Source organism: Solanum tuberosum, unplaced genomic scaffold (genome assembly GCF_000226075.1).
Source record: "Solanum tuberosum cultivar DM 1-3 516 R44 unplaced genomic scaffold, SolTub_3.0 scf00325, whole genome shotgun sequence".
NCBI lineage: Eukaryota > Viridiplantae > Streptophyta > Magnoliopsida > Solanales > Solanaceae > Solanum > Solanum tuberosum.
In genome coordinates, this window is record NW_006239251.1 from 191,679 (window position 1) to 210,233 (window position 18,555).

Here is an 18,555-nt window from a genome sequence, read left to right on the forward strand (position 1 = left end):
AAAAGGAGAATAAATGTGCTTGATTCTAACAAAAGGAAGTCAAATGACACCATAGGCAAAGGAAGGATACATCACATACCTGAGAGAAGATCATGTAAGGAACCATTTGGCATGAACTCATACACCAACATCTGCATGCACATGAAACCAACTATTACAAAAGTAGAACAGAAAACTACAAAACTTAATATCCTTTCTTATCATTCCATCTGTTTCTTAATTTGATTAATTTTTCAGAAGACATGCATTACACTAATGCAACCAGAGTATGTACGCAAGTATGAGGGATGTAACTGATGAGTGGCTCATAGATGGGACTGCTGGTTGAACTTAATATTTAGTGATCTAAGTATTGTAGATTGGATTTGCTCACAAATTGAATCACTTAACATGTGATAAAAATTGGTGACTGTTAGATTAGGTCTTAGGCCTAACTCACACCCCAAAAGCTAGCTCAAAGGGAGGAGGATTGTCCAAGTCTTATAAGAGTCCACCCATCTCATTAACCACCGATGTGGGACTTTTGTCATTCTTTAACACCCCACCTCACGCCCAGTGCTTAGCATCTAGTGCATGGGCAATTTTTGATTTTGTGGGCCCCAACATCGGGTGAGACGGGCCTTGCTCTGATACTATGTTAAATTAGGTCGTAGGCCTAACTCACACCCCAAAAGCTAGCTCAAAGGGAGGAGGATTGCCCAAGCCTTATAAGGAGTCCACCCATCTCATTAACCACCGATGTGGAACTTTTTGTCATTCTTTAACAATGACAAAAAAAGATAATATGATGAAAATACTATCTCAGAAGACTTTTGCTTGAGTTTACTTTAACAGAAGAATCAGCTAAGTCTATGAACTTTGCGCTGCAATTTAACTATCATTTATGTGATGCTTGTCATTTCATTAGCATCTGGATTGATATCAAATAGATTTCTCTAAGTTGTAGAAGGTGATTGATGTTATGCTTGATTGCTTCTACACACTGGCAGCGAGGGATTCAAAATGATCAACAAGGCACAAATTTCAATTTTGGCCTAGGTGTTCAACCAGAATTGGGCAATCAGAAGTTGACTATTGAACTGAGACGATCACCATAAGAATATATATATATATATATAATGTATTGTGTATTATTTTTCCAGTTTGGAGAATCTTACTTGTTCAATTCCTTCATTACAGTATCCCACCAAAGAAACCAGATTTCGGTGATGCAAACGTGACAGTAATTCTATCTCAGTATAGAACTCTTTTTCCCCCTGTAATGAGCCTTGCTGTGCACGTTTTATTGCCACTATTGTGCCCTCTGCCAAAATGCCTTTGTAGACCTTTCCATAGCCTCCTTGACCAATTATAGTTGTACTACTAAAACCGTTAGTTGCTGCCTCTAATTCCTTAAAACCCAATGCCTTAACACCTTCTATTCGCATTGGAAATTTTGGCACTACAAAAGAACTGAAAGGAACATTACAATGAGTTCCACGTGGTCTTGGGTAGAGATTAATGACATAGAAGGTTCAATTACTCATAGTTAGATATTCATTGAAAACATTAGCATGAAAAGTTGTCATAAAAAGAATGAAAGGAAAAAGCTTAGGTGATGATAGCATGACTGTTTTTTTTTTAAAGATGGTGCATCAAAAAAGATTGGAAGAACAATTTTAAAATGTCTCTGAATAATTTTATCAAGAATAGAGCGCTTTAAATAGACAACTTGAAAACAGAAAAATCTGCAAAATAAAATTCAAAATCCTAAACTATCTCAACAAAACTTAAATTTAAATTCAAACAGATACTCCTCCTGCAACTAAACTAATTTAAAATTCAAACATATACTCCTCCTGCGACTAAACTAGTTATTCTGTAAATCTGCAATAACAAAAACTATTTCCAACACTCCTTTGCTTTTGTTGATGCAATTTAAAAAAGTTATTCCTCAATTTCTATTTCTGTTGTTTGTGCTTGAGGATTTTTTTGAGTGTCTCCAACTTTGCATACTTTTGTAACATGAATCTTTCTTGTTCTTTTTGTTTTGTGCATAAAAAGCACCTCAATAACATTTTCTGCCCGAAAGCTCTTTCGAAAGTGTTTTAATATGGACAATTATAAAATTTGCAAAAAGTGTTGTAAAAACTTCTCTTCCAACACTACATCGCAATGAATTATACATTTCATAGGAAGACTTGAACTTCACTCACCAAATTTGATAGTTCTCACTCGTGAAGTACTTCAATGAACTCAGATTCAATAAGTAGGCGTATGGCCATGTGATATCATGTCACGATATGAAATCGTGAAATGAAATCAGCGTTTGGACATGCGATTTTATGTTGATTCCAAATATCATGATTTCATATTATGATTCCATATCATTATTTCATATCGCATGGCCAAACGGGCCCTAATATCAAAGAAAGCGTTGACACCACTTGGTTTTTTTAAAAGAAGGTGCCACCAATTTTTTTTTTAAAGTAATTACACTATGTATTTCAATAATTTTGCTAAGTATAGAGGGTTTAAAATAGTAACTTGAAATCAGAAATTCTGCAAAATAAAATTCAAAATCCTAAATTATCTCAATTAAATATATCCAACTAGATTTAAATTTAAATTCAACGGAAGACTCCTCCTACAACTAAACTACTTGTTATTCCTAGTAAATTTGCAGCAACAAAAGCAATTTTCAACAATTACTTCAATGCAAATGAACCTTTGATACAATAGTTGGCTTCAACTAATGTTTTTCACTTTAAGAATATCAATTAATTTCTGTTACTATCTATTGTTCCTTGTACTTCAACTATCATAGTGTTTTGTGTAATATTGTTTTGTTACTATGTGTTGTTTCTTACACTTCCATTATTTCTTTTTCTAGACTACTTTGGGCTGTTTTTCTTGAGTCGAGGATCATCGGAGACAACTTGAGACCTTTGAGGTAGGGGTAAGGTCTGGGTACACTCTACCCTCTTCGGGCCCTAATTTGTGGGACTACACTGGGTATAATGTTGTTTAAGAATATCAATTAACCCTGACTAATGAAAGAACATAAATTGTAGTATAATTAATATACTAATAACAGACGCATTACAACAAGGGTATTACTTAGTTATACATGCCCAGCACACTTTCTATTTATTTCTTTTCCACTTTTTTGTTTTAGGGGTGATGGGGCATTGGCGGAGAGCTTATTGTAAAATGCAATATGCACAAACATTCCATAAAACCCGTAAAATTCTCTGGCCATGTGAGGAATTAAAGCACCAGACTCTCTCTCCTAAAAAGAAACTTAAAGTAAACATCAAGCAATATCATAGTTAAATTACAAACAAACGTACTAAGAAAGATAGTTTGCCACATACAAAAAAGATGGTTGACACTGGCAATTCTGTGTTATTTCTTGATTAAATAGACAATTTAAACAAGAAAATCACAGTAAAGAAGAAAAAGAATGGTTATTGGCATCTTTTGTTCTACAGAAGCTGGAAATCGGAAATTATAAGGTATGAAGTTTGCGTTATATGCTTGAACCGCTCAAAAAATGTGGTTTCACGGCCTCATTTTTGGTGATTCATAAGAATATCCAAGAAAAGTTAAGTCTATTGACTACTTAACCAGCAGGTCCTAACGGGGGTGAGTGAAAGAAATGGAGAAGAAACTCCCCATAGCTAAGGCAAAGTCACATACGATAACTGAAGATTAACTCACATGATTGATCTTTTGAAACATGGAACCTTCGACGCATTTTAAGAAACACGAATATTATGGCCATAAGTAGCACAGCTGCAGCACATAAGGATCCAAAGACAATTCCAGCCATGGTGCCTATGTTTACTCTGCTTCCCCCTCCCCCCAACGGGGGAAAAAGGGCTGCAAGAATGAAAATTTTTAGAATTTGATCTTGAGAAAGCAGGAAGAATGACAAGAACAGAGCAAGTTATTGTCTCTCTTATATGGTAGCATATTTTTTTGAGAAAGGTAACAATGATATATATCTTCAGGACAAAGACTGTGTTGTGAAGCATCTTTACAGAATACAAAAATAAAAAGGTAGATCTTTGTTCTTCTTACAAAGATTCTATAATGTTTCTTTAAACAGATTCTGTATCATTAATAAACAAATTCTTCTTTACATAAAAAATAAAACAATAGTAGGCAATTCCTCGTGAGTTTCTGAATGGGTCTGTAGATTTTACTTAATTAAGAACTTATAGTAATGTAGTCAAAAGTATCTAAGAATCACTAGCATCTCTGTCAGGTTAGCATGTCTATGAGGATGTTAAGCTTCAATAATGCATGGGTATCTAAACCATTTCATTGAATTTTCTTACTCACATACTTAACGACAACATGAAGAAGCTGTGTTCCATATCACAAGATAGATGATATAAATAGACATTTTCAGAAACGAAATGGAGCACAACGGGAAAGAGAGTTTTTATCTGAGCATGACCAGTAAAACGACATTAATAATAATCATAATAATTATATTCAAGAATCAGCAAGAATAAAGAAAAAAATCATACGGGCACACGAGATTCACATTTTTTTTCTTGATTCAATTTGGTTTTACTTTAAATTCCTCAGGAAATCATTACACAACTACAACTGAAAATGTCCACATTTAATCAATCTGATCTGTGAATAACATTAAAGATTATATCCTACTTATGCAAAAACACAATGGGTTTGGAGACATACCAGAACTATATCCCATGGCAGTGAAATTGAGCACGTCATATGAGCCAAAGACATCACTTCCAGTAAGATTAAAGGTGGCAAATACGTTTGCGATCCGTACTATCTCACTGTCATTAAATTTGGCAAAATCATTGGAATCATTTATACGTGGAGGGAAAAATTTCAAAAACGTCCTAAGCCTAGGACCGCTTTGCCATGCAACAGAATGAATGTATATTTGATAAATATTCAAGTTAACACTGTCTTTTATCCACTGCTCAAAGTCACTGTAATGTGGCAGAAAGTCTGAAAAGCTAGGGCTTCTTAAAAGAAAACCAACTCCAAAAGGTGCTGCACAAAAGCAGCCATCCGCTAATCTTGGGACATGTTCGGAATAACTGTTGCAAGGCTGCTGGGCTGCACAACTTGGAATGGAATTGTTAAAGACTCCATACTCTTCATCTCCATCTTTTGATTTACAAAACAGGGTAATCTGACGCTCATTTGCATTTCCACATACAGGATTTCCATAAAGCCTGAAAGTTATTATTCAGTGTCATAATTTGATGAATGCTTAATCAGAAATTTCAAAGAGTGATAAGAAGAGCCCGAACTTTATGCCATTGAAAATATTTGCAAGTTAAAATATCAGGAAATGGGTTAACCCCATCACATTATTAATGTAATTTGTGCAACCAGCAAATATGGCACACACAGCTGCACACAAACATGCATAAGCTATCAGATGAAGCTAGAACACATTTAACTGAGATAGAAGTTGAGCAATTTGTTTTTAGAATTAATCAAAAAAGAAAATGTATACTGGCTCCATCATAATGAAAAACTTGTTGATTCTTCGTTATGTAACCTGTTAAATTTCCATGAAACTCAGGCTGGCATATTACTATCAGGAGAAACTTGAATGATAGAGAAGTAGAAAGTTTCAGTCAACTGATGGAACAACTGAACACATGCTTAATTGATTGAGATAAAACAGATGTGTTAGTTGGGTCCATAACAGGGATAAATTATTTTTAATCAAAAGTTCTTCTAAAATGTTTCTACAGCAGAATAATCAGGGTATTCCTTACTGGCCCTGGAAAATGATCTGAAGAACCAAGGCACCTTTGAAAGCAACCTGCTTTGGTTGGTTAGCAGCCAGGGATGCTCGTTTAAACCAAAATAACCTGCAAAGGAGAGACTATTCCATGTGCAGCAGATGTTTTTTTGTAACAGGGAGCAGGAAACAGTTGAGCACTTGTTCCTACATTGCAGTTTCTCAAGACAATGCTGGAAATTGTTTCTGAACATTATGGGTGTGTCTCTGGTTATATCACAGGATCAATAGTCTGTTGGAAGTTTGGCAATCTCAAAGAGTAAAGGGAAGAGCGAAACAGATATGGAGGAGCATTCCCATTTGCATATTTTGGACTGTTTGGCTGGAAAGGAACAAGACATGCTTTGAGGGAAAAAGACCGTAGATTGCTAGAGTAAAAATAAATGTATCAAAAACTTGTTTTTTTGGTGTTATAGTAGTACTTTAGATGGGACGGACCAATATTTGTTTTTTTTTTTGGATCTTTTTGGGGGGAATATGTAGTATGATTGTGGAGATGTTGTAGCTTTGTACTTGGTCCTGTGCTATCTTGGTACCATATTAATAAAAACTTTTACCCATCAAAAACACTATATGATAACAGTGGGTAAGAACATGACTAATTGAGCTTTTAGTTGATACATGGCTTGTATGACCATCTGATATTCATAACTCACTATTATTTGTAAATTGAAGTATGAACTGGTTGAAAGGTATTTTATCTGTTCATGTATTCCATAACTCTAGTATTCTATTATGCTTTCATATGATGTCTCATGCATTATATACTTGATGAATCATATGGTTAGTCTGATGAGTTTAAAAGACCGAATTCCGGATGAAATGATGATACAGTGATTATCAGATTGGTCTAAGAGACCGGATTCTGGTTGGAGTGATGATACTATTTTACCCGATGGGTCTACAGACCGGATTGTGGGGGCAGTCTATGGGCCTCGCGAGTCCTCCATGAGTCCCGACTACCTACCGCAGGAGTGTGTGTACTGGTGCATTAGCCATTGCATTGCATCTCATCTCACATCACTTGCATTGCATTGGTTATCGTACTTCATATTGATTCTTACCTGTTTGGTTGACATTATCTGAAGCTTACTTGCCTGACTTGAAGAATTCTGATAATTGTAACTACCTTGTTCATTTAACTGTTTGGATTCTTTACACTTGTTATTGATATGGTTATTGAGAAGTGTGAAGGTAAGCATGGTATAACCAACCCTCGTTATTACTTCATTTAGGGTCGATCAACGATGCTGCTGAGTACACATGTTTCTCATACTCACCCTTGTTTTTTGCACCGTTTGAGTGCAGATTTTGTTCTGAGTATGAGTGATAGGTTATCTTGCATCTAATTGGTGATAGATTGGAGTATTCGATTTCGGGGTGAGCTGCTTGGTTATTCCGAGACACCTGACTCCATTCCTTTTATTTATTTCTATCTTTCCTTTTTGGACAGTCATAGTACTTATTGAGAATTGTAATCCTACTTTAGAAGCTCTTGTACTTGTGACACCAGGTTTTGGGTGGCGTATTGTGTATTTCCTGCAACACTTGCTTTTGCCTTGTTTACCCGTTTCCCTTTTAATTCCACGGTTTAAATTGCTAAAATGGATCTAGTATTGTAATTGAATCACCTACAGGATTTGGGTAGGTGCCATCACAGCTTGGGATTTTAGGGTCTTGACAGTTTTAAACAAAATCAGCCATGAATTTTAGTGTCACGTGAAATTTAATTCATATGCACTTGTATGAATTTAATTTTGGTTGCCATGCATTTTGTCATCTCATTTTCTGCTTTGCTTTCGAAGACTGGGCAACTCATTTTTCTTTTCAAATATTATGAATAATCAAACATTGTGGTATTTGGATTAGATATTCGTACTTATCGCAATTGGATGATCTATAGTAGAAAAGTTTTTGCAACTTCTGCTTGCAATAACTGGATATAAGATTGTTGATACTGTGGGTTTGCTTTTCTCTTTTCTTTTTCAAATGATTTTCTCTCTTATGATTTCCAGAACTACTTCAATTTCATTATTCAAGATATAATGACACCCAACTTTATATATAAAAATAGTTACCTATATTCAAAATAGAATACTGAAGGGTAATGAATGAGAATGAGGAACAGAGCCTACTGCATGGTATAATTTCTCCTTCGAACTTTCATTTTCTACTAGGGGCCTGTTTGGAAGGACACCCTGGTAATTGGATTTGGTGTAATTGGTGTAATTACATTGTTCTGTTGGTTGGACAGGGTAATTACTTGGTCAACAGGTGATTGGTGTAATTGGCAGGGGGTATTACACTCTCCAATTCACAGGCAGAGGCTGTGAATTGCTGGTAATTACATGGTGTAATTACCAACTGATCACCTTTTAATTTTATTTTATTTTAATTCTATTTTTATTTTTTTCACTTATATTATTTTAAGTTTTATTTTTATTTTTATTATTCTAAAAATTTCTAGAAGTTTATTTTTTATTTTATATTATTATATTTCATTTTCTTCTCGTTCTCAACCTTACTTCACGTGATTCTATGCAATTTTTTCGTATTATCTATTTCTTTATGCCATGCTTATTTTCTCATTAGCATAATTTTATTAGTATTCTAATTTTTAAATTAAAATAGAATTTATTGTTAAGTAAGGTTTACGTTTTTTTTTAAAAATAAAAAATAAATCATATTTATGTATGCTATGTTGAAATTTGCTATAAGAGTATTATGTTAAATTTTTTTGTTTTGAATTTATAACTTATGTTATATTTTCAGTTTCATTTGTTTTAGTAATATTGAATTCACATTGCAAGTCATTTTTTAATAAGACTTGATAGATTATCTTTTTGTCAAAGAATATATCTCTTAAATATTTAATTTAATATTATTTATAAAGTTTCTTATTTGTCTAGTATAAATTTTAAATAATTAATTTTTATTTTTAAAATTTAATATAATTTTATGATTGCAATTGTACATCCAAACACAACATGTATAATTACATTGTGGCATCCAAACAGGACATGTGTAATTACAGTGTAATTGGCAACCAAACAAGTCAGTGTAATTACTAGGCTGGTAATTACTACCCTAGTAATTACACCAATTCCAATTACCAGGTGGCTTTCCAAACAGACCCTTAGAGTTTTCTTTTCATTTGTATTAATTAGTATGGAATACACATGCATTGTACGTGTCCAAGAACTAGTAAATATAAAAGCTGAGAACTGAAAGTAACACAAATATGTGTGCTCAAGACTAGCAGAAATATGGTCTTACATAATATCGACATTTGGAGGAGGATCAAGAATCCCTGAAATATCAGAGAGTAAATTACGTTGAAGGTTCCTGCACAAAGGAGATCAACTGGATCAGCCGAGAAATCTGAGGTGTTAACATATGAGGGCCACTTCTAGTCAAGCATGGCATGGTTTAGTAAGAGGAAAGTATACATGCTATATTACCTCTAGCAAAACAAAACACCAGACACATTATCCCTTGTTGTACTTTAACTGTATAGAGATGGAAAAACCTTGTTGCCAATAGACACTTTATTCCATATCTGTACTTATTACTTCTTTGTCTATCCAAAACTACTTGTGCACTGAATAGCTATCAAACTGAAATTGACACATAAATTTTGGTTGATTCTCTACAAAAAGCTTTTATCTATATCTTATGGTTAACAACTTTATCTAGCCAATCGATTGTGGGGCAGTATACAGCACAAAAATGAAAAATAAAGTACTGTTAAGAGGAAAATGAACAAATGATACTCTTACAATCTAAGTTTTGCATCTGAGGAAAATGTCTTATTCTCCCAAATGGTAGTTGGCACAAAACCACTTAACCTATTATTGTTGAGTGACCTACAAGAAAAATAATTTTAGGAAAGGAAGTGTCAATACTGCAGCTATTATAGTATCGAAATGAAATTTGAAATAACCTGAGGATCAAGAAACAAAGATTGAACAAATGAAGCTCCTTACAGCCTTTGCAGATTTGGAAGGGCAGAAAAGTTCAAAGGAATAGAACCATTAAGTATGTTTCCTGACAGAATGCTGCAATCATCATCAAAGTAGTTACTTCACTATCGAGAGTCTGATATTACCAAGACTGAGTTACTCAAACAACAAAAAGAAAAGAGTTTATGTTAAGACAGTAATTCCATTAGACCACCTACCTACAAATACTGATAGAGAGCGGGGGAGGGGGAGGAGAGAAGAAGAAGGGAGTGAGATTAAAAGTTGGCTGTATTAACCAGTAAAAATTTAAGCAGTTTAATATTTTACCAGAATCTTACATGGTAGTGATATTATCAGACAGCTTATTGGAAGGTATATTTCCCGTGAGTTGGTTTCTGCTAAGGTCCCTGACATGAGAAATTGGCATCAGATGCATTGTCATTGGTTGTAAATTTAACTGTCTATCTTTCAAGTTTTCAAAGCAAATTGAATGGCAGACGAGTTCAACTTCATCTGGTATATAAGAACTATTAAGCAAAATTTAGCAGCTATCAACATTATAAGAGGTCATAACAACAAGAACATAAGCTTCAAAATGTGGTTTAATTGGACAGAGGAATTTCTCAATGAAGTATGCTTACAAGTACAGAAGGCCTGGTATTGTGCTCAGGTCAGGAACTGTTCCTTGCAAGTTGCAGTTCCTAAGACTCCTGCAGGTTTGATGAAATAATATGCAGAATATTAATTAAAGAATGGTGAATATAATCATAGAATGACCACAATAAGCTTCATAATATAGTAAATTAGTATTGAGTTCCTCCGTCAGTCTTAGATTGTTACTCCATGTTATGTCAAAAGGTCTCTGCCAAAGAATGAAAATACTGCTGTAGCCTCTCATTTATTCTGAGGAAGGGGGTGGGAAACCCTTATTGGGAGTACATTGATGTAATATGGAGAAAACTTTTTGTTTATCCTCTTTTGTAATTCTAGCACCTGAAAAGGTCACATCACAAGGGAGAATATATTTATTTCTGACTGTTCACTGGGGACTTGTTTTCTGATCAAAGTTTGGGATAAATACGGTCTTTAACCTTGAGTGATGGCAAACATCCTTAAGAATTCTATATTCTTGCTTGGTGAAAATGGGCATGTATATCATCAGACAGGAAAGAGGACATAAACCAACAAAACCCGAGATATTAGTAACTTACAACTTCACGAGTTTGGACATATTGCTGTAAGAAGCCGGAACCACAGAGCCTTCAAAGTTATTGTTGTCAAGTTGACTGCAAAAGTTGATATTGTGAGGGGGGAAGGAGGTGTTGGGGTTTGTTTATTAACGCTGAAATGACATTAAATTGTTGAGAATCTAGACAAATTGAAACAGCAAAAGCTTAAGATTTCAAAGGCAGGTAATACAGCATCGTTAAGCTCGGCATCCGTGCAAGCTCTGGTGGAAGGTGACCTGATAAGTTGTTGTTATCCAGAAGGCTGAAATAATGCACATCCAAGTAAATCCAAACATGAAACTTACTAGTAATTATATATTGTTGGATAAGGTGATTCTTACAAGTGTCGAAGAGGTAAAGCAGACAGCTCTGGAGGAATTTGACCGCTTATAGAATTGTTATTCATATGGCTGCATCCAGAACAAGAATGATCAGTACAGAAACTAAACATCTCCATGCCACCACATCCAGTACAGTATCTTTGGATTCTATGGAGAACTCACAAATGCGCAACTTTTGGCAAGTTTGCAAACGATTTTGGTATTGGTCCTGATATATCATTTGAATCCAACTGAAAGTTAGCCAAGTTAGGAAGATAACCGAGCTCTTCTGGGAAAGAACCTGATATGTGATTTCCACTCAAAAGCCTGGAAAAACAGAAGAATGGTAGTTGGACTGGAATTTCTCGTAAATGTGCACAATCCATATATGCAGACAATATGCAAGTTATTTATTAGATATCTTCAGCTAAAACATCTGTAAGGAATAGTACTGATTGTCAACAGTGAGGTATATGCATATTCGGGCTTCAATTGAAGCAGGGATTCAGAAATGTTGATTGAGGCTTATATGGAGAACTGAAATTCCAATATATGTATATGTGACTTCTCATCATAAAGGTAAGACTTCTAGCTGGGATAATAGTCATATGAGAGCTTCATTTCTCAATCAAGACAACATAAATGGATTATCAGTCAATCCTTGTAGCTGTCGCTAGTGTTATGTATGATATTTAGAACTTCCATCAGATGAGTTCATGTAGTTAGTATACTTAGTTCTGTAGATATTATACCAGAAACTCCTGACAGTAAATTAAACATGAACTCCAAACCATCACTTCATCTTTCAAGATTACACAGCAGACAGGACCTGAAGTGGCTGAGAATCATCACTATTTGTCTTACATGGAACAAAAACTATGTACTATCACTCCGTTCTGCCTTCTACAGATTGATTAGCAATTGAATGACATTGAAATGTTCTATTTTGACTGACAAAAATTAGAAGTGTCTCCTTCTATTTTTCACAAATGCAGAGTACTCCCTCCTTCAACTTATATGACACTCTTCCCATGTTGCAACGTCACATAATGTTGGACAACATTCCATTGTTTTTTCTACCAAACAACTCCCTCTGTTTCAATTTATGTGTCTTACTTTCCGTTTAGTCTATTTAAAAAAGAATGTCACTTTCTATATGTAGAAAATCTTTAAATCAAAGATCATATGTGGCATATTTAAGACCACAAGATCAAAGAGCATTTTGGTACATAACACGCATTTTTAGTTTAAGATCACAAGATTCAGAAGTCTTCTTTGCTTTTTAAAACCTTGTGCCAAGTCAAACTAAGACACAAAAATTGAAATGGAGGGAGAAACTTTTTTATAACCTCTATCCAGTGGCGAAGCCAGAAATTTTAATAAGGGGGTTCAAAATCTGAGAAGTAAACATATGAACTAGTGGAAGGGGGTTCGACATCTATTACACATACCTAAAAAATAATTTTAACCATGTATAAATAGAAATATTTTTCGCCGAGAGGGTTCAGATGAACCCCCTCATTATATGCTGCCTCCGCCCCTGCCTCTATCAAACTAACCTTTTTAACCATTATTTTAATATTTCTTCAATTAACAGTTTTAACACAGTCATTTTATGTTTCTGTATTTTTTTTATTCATTTCCTGATCACTTATAACAAAATTCACTGCGATAGAAAGTAAGTGAAAATGAGTTTATGAAAGGCCATAGGTTTGTCCAAACTATTGATTTTTCAGGTCATCATCTCAAACAAAAAGGGGTTCTGTTAACAATGATTAGAGTGAAATTGAGCACTGAAGAGAGACATACAGTAGGCTCAGAGCAGTGATGCTGCCTATCTCCTTAGGTATGCTGCCACTAATGTTGTTCCACATGAAATTCCTTGAAAAAGTAAAAATGAAATCATAATCGCCAAAAATTACAGCTGAATAAATATTGTAAAGATATGACATTTCGGCCTAACTCAACTCCAAAATTAGCTCATAAGAAAAGGATTGATTAAGTTCATATGATCAGACGACTAGTCTATCCCAACCAATGTGGGACTTTAACCCATAACACTCCCCTTCACGCCCAGGCCCAATAGGAGCATGGATCGGAAGCCCAAACGGAAATGGACTTGGCTTTGATACCATGTAAAGAATAAAGATATGACACCTGAGTCTAACTCAATTCAAAAGCTAGCTCATGAGGGAAAATATTGTCCAGGTTCATATAGGCGGACCACATGTCTATCCCCAACCAATGTGAAACTTAAACTCACTCTAACAAATATCAAATGAGTGTTATAGGGACTCACAAAATTTCCATATGTTTAAGTTGGCCAAGCTCAGGAGCTAGTGTACCAGAAAGGGACAATTTCATCAGACGCCTGCAAGTCCACACAAAAAAATTGTAAGCTACAACATAGATTATATATAAACTCAATCGGTAAGAGATCGAAAGGGGAACCCAGTAGGGTTACGTACAATTCTTGAACATGCTGATACCCTTCCGTTTGGTTTTGAATGCAGCGCACAAAAAACCAATGAGTGCATGGGTCTTTATCCTTCACCCAATTCCTCAAATAGCCCAGTGGATCTTCGAGTCTCCCCTTTATGGCCTCTAGCGCCCTCACTGAACATTCCGGCAGTAATTAATTACTACTACTACACAATTCGTTGCATCAATTAGGTCACACTCTCACAAATGTGATTTCAGCAAAAACACAGAAAGCATAGAAGTTATATCCTCTGTTTTAAAATTTGGCTAATTTATACCTCTCTGTTACATAATTAGCTCATATCTCTTTTCGAAAAAAATCATTTTAAATATTTTTTTTTAATTAAAATAAAAGTCACAATCATTAAGCTCAAAGAACGAATATCAACTTCCTAAATTCTGTTTGAAAAGTCACCATCTAATTGGAATGAGTGTAATTATTAGGGTAATTATCACTTAGTAATTATACGATCTAATAGTAATTACGACATGTTTTGTTTGTCATCGTATAATTAAATGTATTGTTTGAAAATTAACAACTCCCTCTATAATTATTTCTTCCATTCACTTTTATTTGTCATGTTGCGTTTTTCGAAAGTCAATTTGACTAGTATTTTAAATTTAAATTAAATTACATTAATTCAATTTTTTTTAAAAATAGATATTCAAAAACTATACGAAAATTACTACAAATTGTAATTTTTTGCATATTAATATGATGAAAATATACATAGTAAAATATTTGTCAAAGTTCTTATAGTTTGACTCTAAAAAAAGAAAATCGACAATTAAAAATGAACAAATGGAGTAATTACTTATCAAATTTTTCTTTTTTTACTTGTCCATTTTGACAAATCAAAAAAGAATTAAAAAAAAATACCCATTGTACCCTCATTTAATTAATTCTGAAAAGGATATAACTTCTTGAAAATCTTAAATTTTTAATTCATCCACTTCATAATTATTAGGGATAAAATGGTAAACTCATTGTGTCAATTATTGGTTTCTTAATAGGTGTGTCAATTCAAAAATTGACAAGTAATTAGGGACGGATGAAATATTAAAGTGCATGAGTAGTACTTAGTTTCTTCATTGAAATAGTTGAATGGATAACATCTTAATGATAATATGTAAGAATTTGTTATATATCTTAATTATTCAAATTTATTCAAATTCATTAAGGTCTCATTTATTTACAACTAATGTATGATATCTTAATCATTTTGATTTCAGTCATTAAATTATTTATCTTTAATATCTGAATCTTAAATATTCATCTAGATAGCTATTAAAGTGTTTTTTTTCTTTTCTTTTCTAAAAAAAAAAATGTTACAACCACTTACTAGATTTGATGATTAAGATATATAACCAAATGTTAATATTATTAAAATATTTGTTCACAAAAATCAATAACCAATTTCATCCATTTATAGTTATTTCCATCGCCCACCATTATTAACTATCCCGTCGCAGTCCACCAGTTTTATCAATTATCCCACTAGGGAACTTCTAGTTGGTAGTACCCGCTTCTTAAATAATTCTCATTTTGCTAGTCTAAGGGGCCGTTTGATAGAGTGTATTAGAAAAAATAATGTATGCATTAGTTTTGTGTATTACTATAATACCTTATTTGGTATTCTTTTCCAACTTATGTATAACTAAGTCAATCATTAGTTATATACTCTATTGTGTATTAAGGTGTGTATTACTAATACCATGGATTCTTAGGTATTAGTAATGCAATGGTTTTAATTAGGGGTGTTCACGGATCGATTTGGATCGATTATTGGTCAAAATCAAAACCAAACCAACATAATCAGTTTTTAAATTCTCAAAACCAAATATTGTATACATTTATCGGTTTCAGTTTGATTTGGTTATTAACCATACACAAAAATGAGAGAAACAATTCATCTAAACCGAGAAAAAAAAGTCATGACAACAATCTATTCAAAATGAAAAATAGTTAGAACGACTGACATTATAGAACTTTCAATCACTAAATTTACTATAAATAAAGCTTCAATATTCACCATTTGGCCTAGAAGGAAGAGACAATGACAATTCTAATCCCACCAAAAAATTGTCATAGACACGCATATACATGAAAACAATAAGATAATGTTCTCATTTTGAACATTTTTGCTTTTATATATAGATTAAAAATAAATTTTGATGAAAACACATATAAGATCTTTAAAATTGTTTATATAGATAATATATTATGTATGTATAATGATAGAGAAAAGACATAAAGTCACCATTGAAGTTGTCCCAAATTTTCAAAAAGACACCTTAACTTTGTAACCGTCCTATTACCCCACTAAATAATTTTGAACAGATATTATTGTATCATTTTTCGATCAGCCCCAAATTTTAAGAAGCAAGTGTGTTCACACACCAATCATTACATGACACGTGTTAATTTAATTTAAAATGTAATTTTTTTTCATTTTAAGTTTTTCTTTTATCCTTTTTTTTCTTTATTTCTCTCTCTTACTTTTTGACTCCCCTGCAATTTCAAGTGATCCATCCCTCAATTTTCTTTATTTTTCTTCACTTCCCACCCTCATCCCACCCCCACATCAAGTTGAACCACTCTCCCATTTTTTTTCTTTTCTTTTTCTTTTTCTTCTTTTTCACCAGTCAAATTCTTTATTTCGGTGATATTTTTATAAAAAAAGAATTCATACTATTTTCTAGACTTTATTGAATTATTGATAACAAAACTAATTATTTTTCTAAGAAACTTTAAAAATTTTAAGGTATCATCAATTACTCCTTTTCATATAACTTCAAAATTAGAAATGGTAATTTTAAAAGAATTAATGAATTTCCCAAAAAATGAAAGAACTTAATTGAAATCAGATAAAAAGATTATATGATACTTCCTAATCATCTTGCAATCTAATTGGTTTATCAAATTGTTTGAGAATATTTAGATAAAATTTTAAAATTAAAAAGAGTAAAACTAATAGTAGTAAAAAAAGGAACGTGAAGTGTTGGTAAACATTGTGACATTGAAACTGAGAAGCTTCAATAGAGATGACAATGAATTTTTGAAGAAGAAAGAAGAAAGAAAGAGAAAAAATAAAAAGGAAAAAAGTTAAAATAACAAGAAAAATAAGAAAATATAATTTATAACAAAATATTTGTAAAAATAAAATTATATTAGTTATTTATAATATTAATTCAAGATTGTTTAGTGGGGTAATAGGACGTCAGTATACTTAAGGTGTCTTTTTGAAAATTTGGGACTAGTTCATGTGTCACTTTATGTCTTTTCTCATAATGATAAAATATATGTATATAATTTGTAGGTTCGTTTATTTCTTCGATTTTCTCAAACAAGCCAAATACTATCAGTATTTTAAAATCTAAAACAAAATCAAACCAAATCCAAATAAAAGCGGCTCAAGGTAATTTTAAGTAATTTCAAGCGATTTTTATAGTATTTTTTAATAATAAATATATTTCATGTAATTAATCGGCATGGCTTATGATTATTCGAAAATACTCTAAAATAAAGATTTTTTTTTATATTCTATTAGATTAGTTGGGTTTAAAGTATATTTATACTTTTAAGTTTATTAGTTTGTTTTGTTTTATTATGTTGATTCAAGAAACGTGTTTTTTTGTTAATTTACCTTAGTTTAAATTATGGTTAATTCTAAATTAATTAGTGTGTAATTAAGTTAATCATTTTATTTTGTTAAGATTAAGAAGTTCGTAAATTAATTATATTAATTCATCCTATGTGATTTCTAGCCGAATATTCTAAAATTAATTCTTTTGGGTTACCTCTTTAATCTGATTGGCCAAATTGTTAATTAATTTCTATTACAATTTTAGCCAAATCCCACCCTTTTCTTCAATCCATTCAAAAGATCAAAAATTGGACCACTTTTCAATCCAATTCGTAAATTCCCAGCCCACAAACTCGGCAATTCCAAAAGACCCATCCAAATACCAACCCACTTCAATAATAATACACAACAACACCAAGAGTCATACCCTACGACCCTATACTCGTCTTTTTCACGCAACCCGACCCAAACGACCCCTGTACGTCTTCTTCCTCCATACGCATCAGTCCGGCAAACCCAGGAAAAGACGCTACTATGAAGGCGTCGACATCAGCCGCCCTTATATCCCCTTTTTGCGGAATTCAGCTTTTTCCTATCCCCTTTACTTGCTTCGAAAATAGCAGAAGAAATTCAAATTTTTGTTTGAATTTCCTAACGGATTTCCCCCCTAAATCGCTCAATCTTTCCCTATAAATAGTTCTTCATGCTCCAAGGATGAGGACGACGGTTTTGAGCTTGGTTTGAGTGATATACATTTTAAACTTAAGAATTTTATATCTTGCTTTCTGATTCTAAGTTTCGAGAAGATCAACGCTTGGATTTTCTTAGCTTAGTGTTCGTATGTAGATTTCATAATAGAAGAGTCGTTGTTCTCAACTCGTTTGTCGTAGTCTCGCTGCTCACAGAAAGGTAACCTCTTCATCTCGTTTATCCCTACTTAATATCTGCGAGATTGTGAAATCTTTATTTCTGTTTGGCTGTCGCTGTTCGGATGAGGAATTTGTTTTTATGCCAACTAATGGCCTAGCTAGTTTTAATAGGGTTCTTATTAGTAGTGTAGTGATGTTGTTAGGCCCATTAGAAAGGCCACCTTGAGTCCAAAGGGCTCACGATCCGAACAGACGTTCATACTTACGTGTTTGAAGGATGTATGTGTTGTTTGATAAATTGTTGTTTCTTGGGTTT

At 33.1% G+C, this 18,555-nt stretch overlaps 1 protein-coding gene across 3 annotated transcripts in view; it reads right to left on the reverse strand.

Annotated features, from left to right (window-relative positions):
* LOC102603791 (probable LRR receptor-like serine/threonine-protein kinase At1g06840) overlaps window positions 1-18,555 on the reverse strand; it is a 45,982-nt gene that overhangs the window by 7,772 nt on the left and 19,655 nt on the right. For 2 of the 3 annotated variants that reach the window (XM_006360562.2, XM_015314931.1), the window contains exons 4-19: window positions 13,771-13,918; window positions 13,602-13,673; window positions 13,112-13,183; window positions 11,486-11,629; window positions 11,324-11,392; window positions 11,173-11,244; window positions 10,965-11,039; window positions 10,395-10,463; window positions 10,092-10,160; window positions 9,778-9,849; window positions 9,571-9,657; window positions 9,068-9,136; window positions 4,696-5,210; window positions 3,703-3,864; window positions 1,158-1,441; window positions 80-131 (exon numbers count right to left, since the gene is read on the reverse strand). In XM_006360562.2, the coding sequence (XP_006360624.2) occupies window positions 80-131; window positions 1,158-1,441; window positions 3,703-3,864; window positions 4,696-5,210; window positions 9,068-9,136; window positions 9,571-9,657; window positions 9,778-9,849; window positions 10,092-10,160; window positions 10,395-10,463; window positions 10,965-11,039; window positions 11,173-11,244; window positions 11,324-11,392; window positions 11,486-11,629; window positions 13,112-13,183; window positions 13,602-13,673; window positions 13,771-13,918 (2,031 nt within the window). The remainder of the gene's footprint in view (window positions 1-79; window positions 132-1,157; window positions 1,442-3,702; window positions 3,865-4,695; window positions 5,211-9,067; window positions 9,137-9,570; window positions 9,658-9,777; window positions 9,850-10,091; window positions 10,161-10,394; window positions 10,464-10,964; window positions 11,040-11,172; window positions 11,245-11,323; window positions 11,393-11,485; window positions 11,630-13,111; window positions 13,184-13,601; window positions 13,674-13,770; window positions 13,919-18,555) is intronic. The other variant, XM_015314932.1, reaches the window with a different exon arrangement.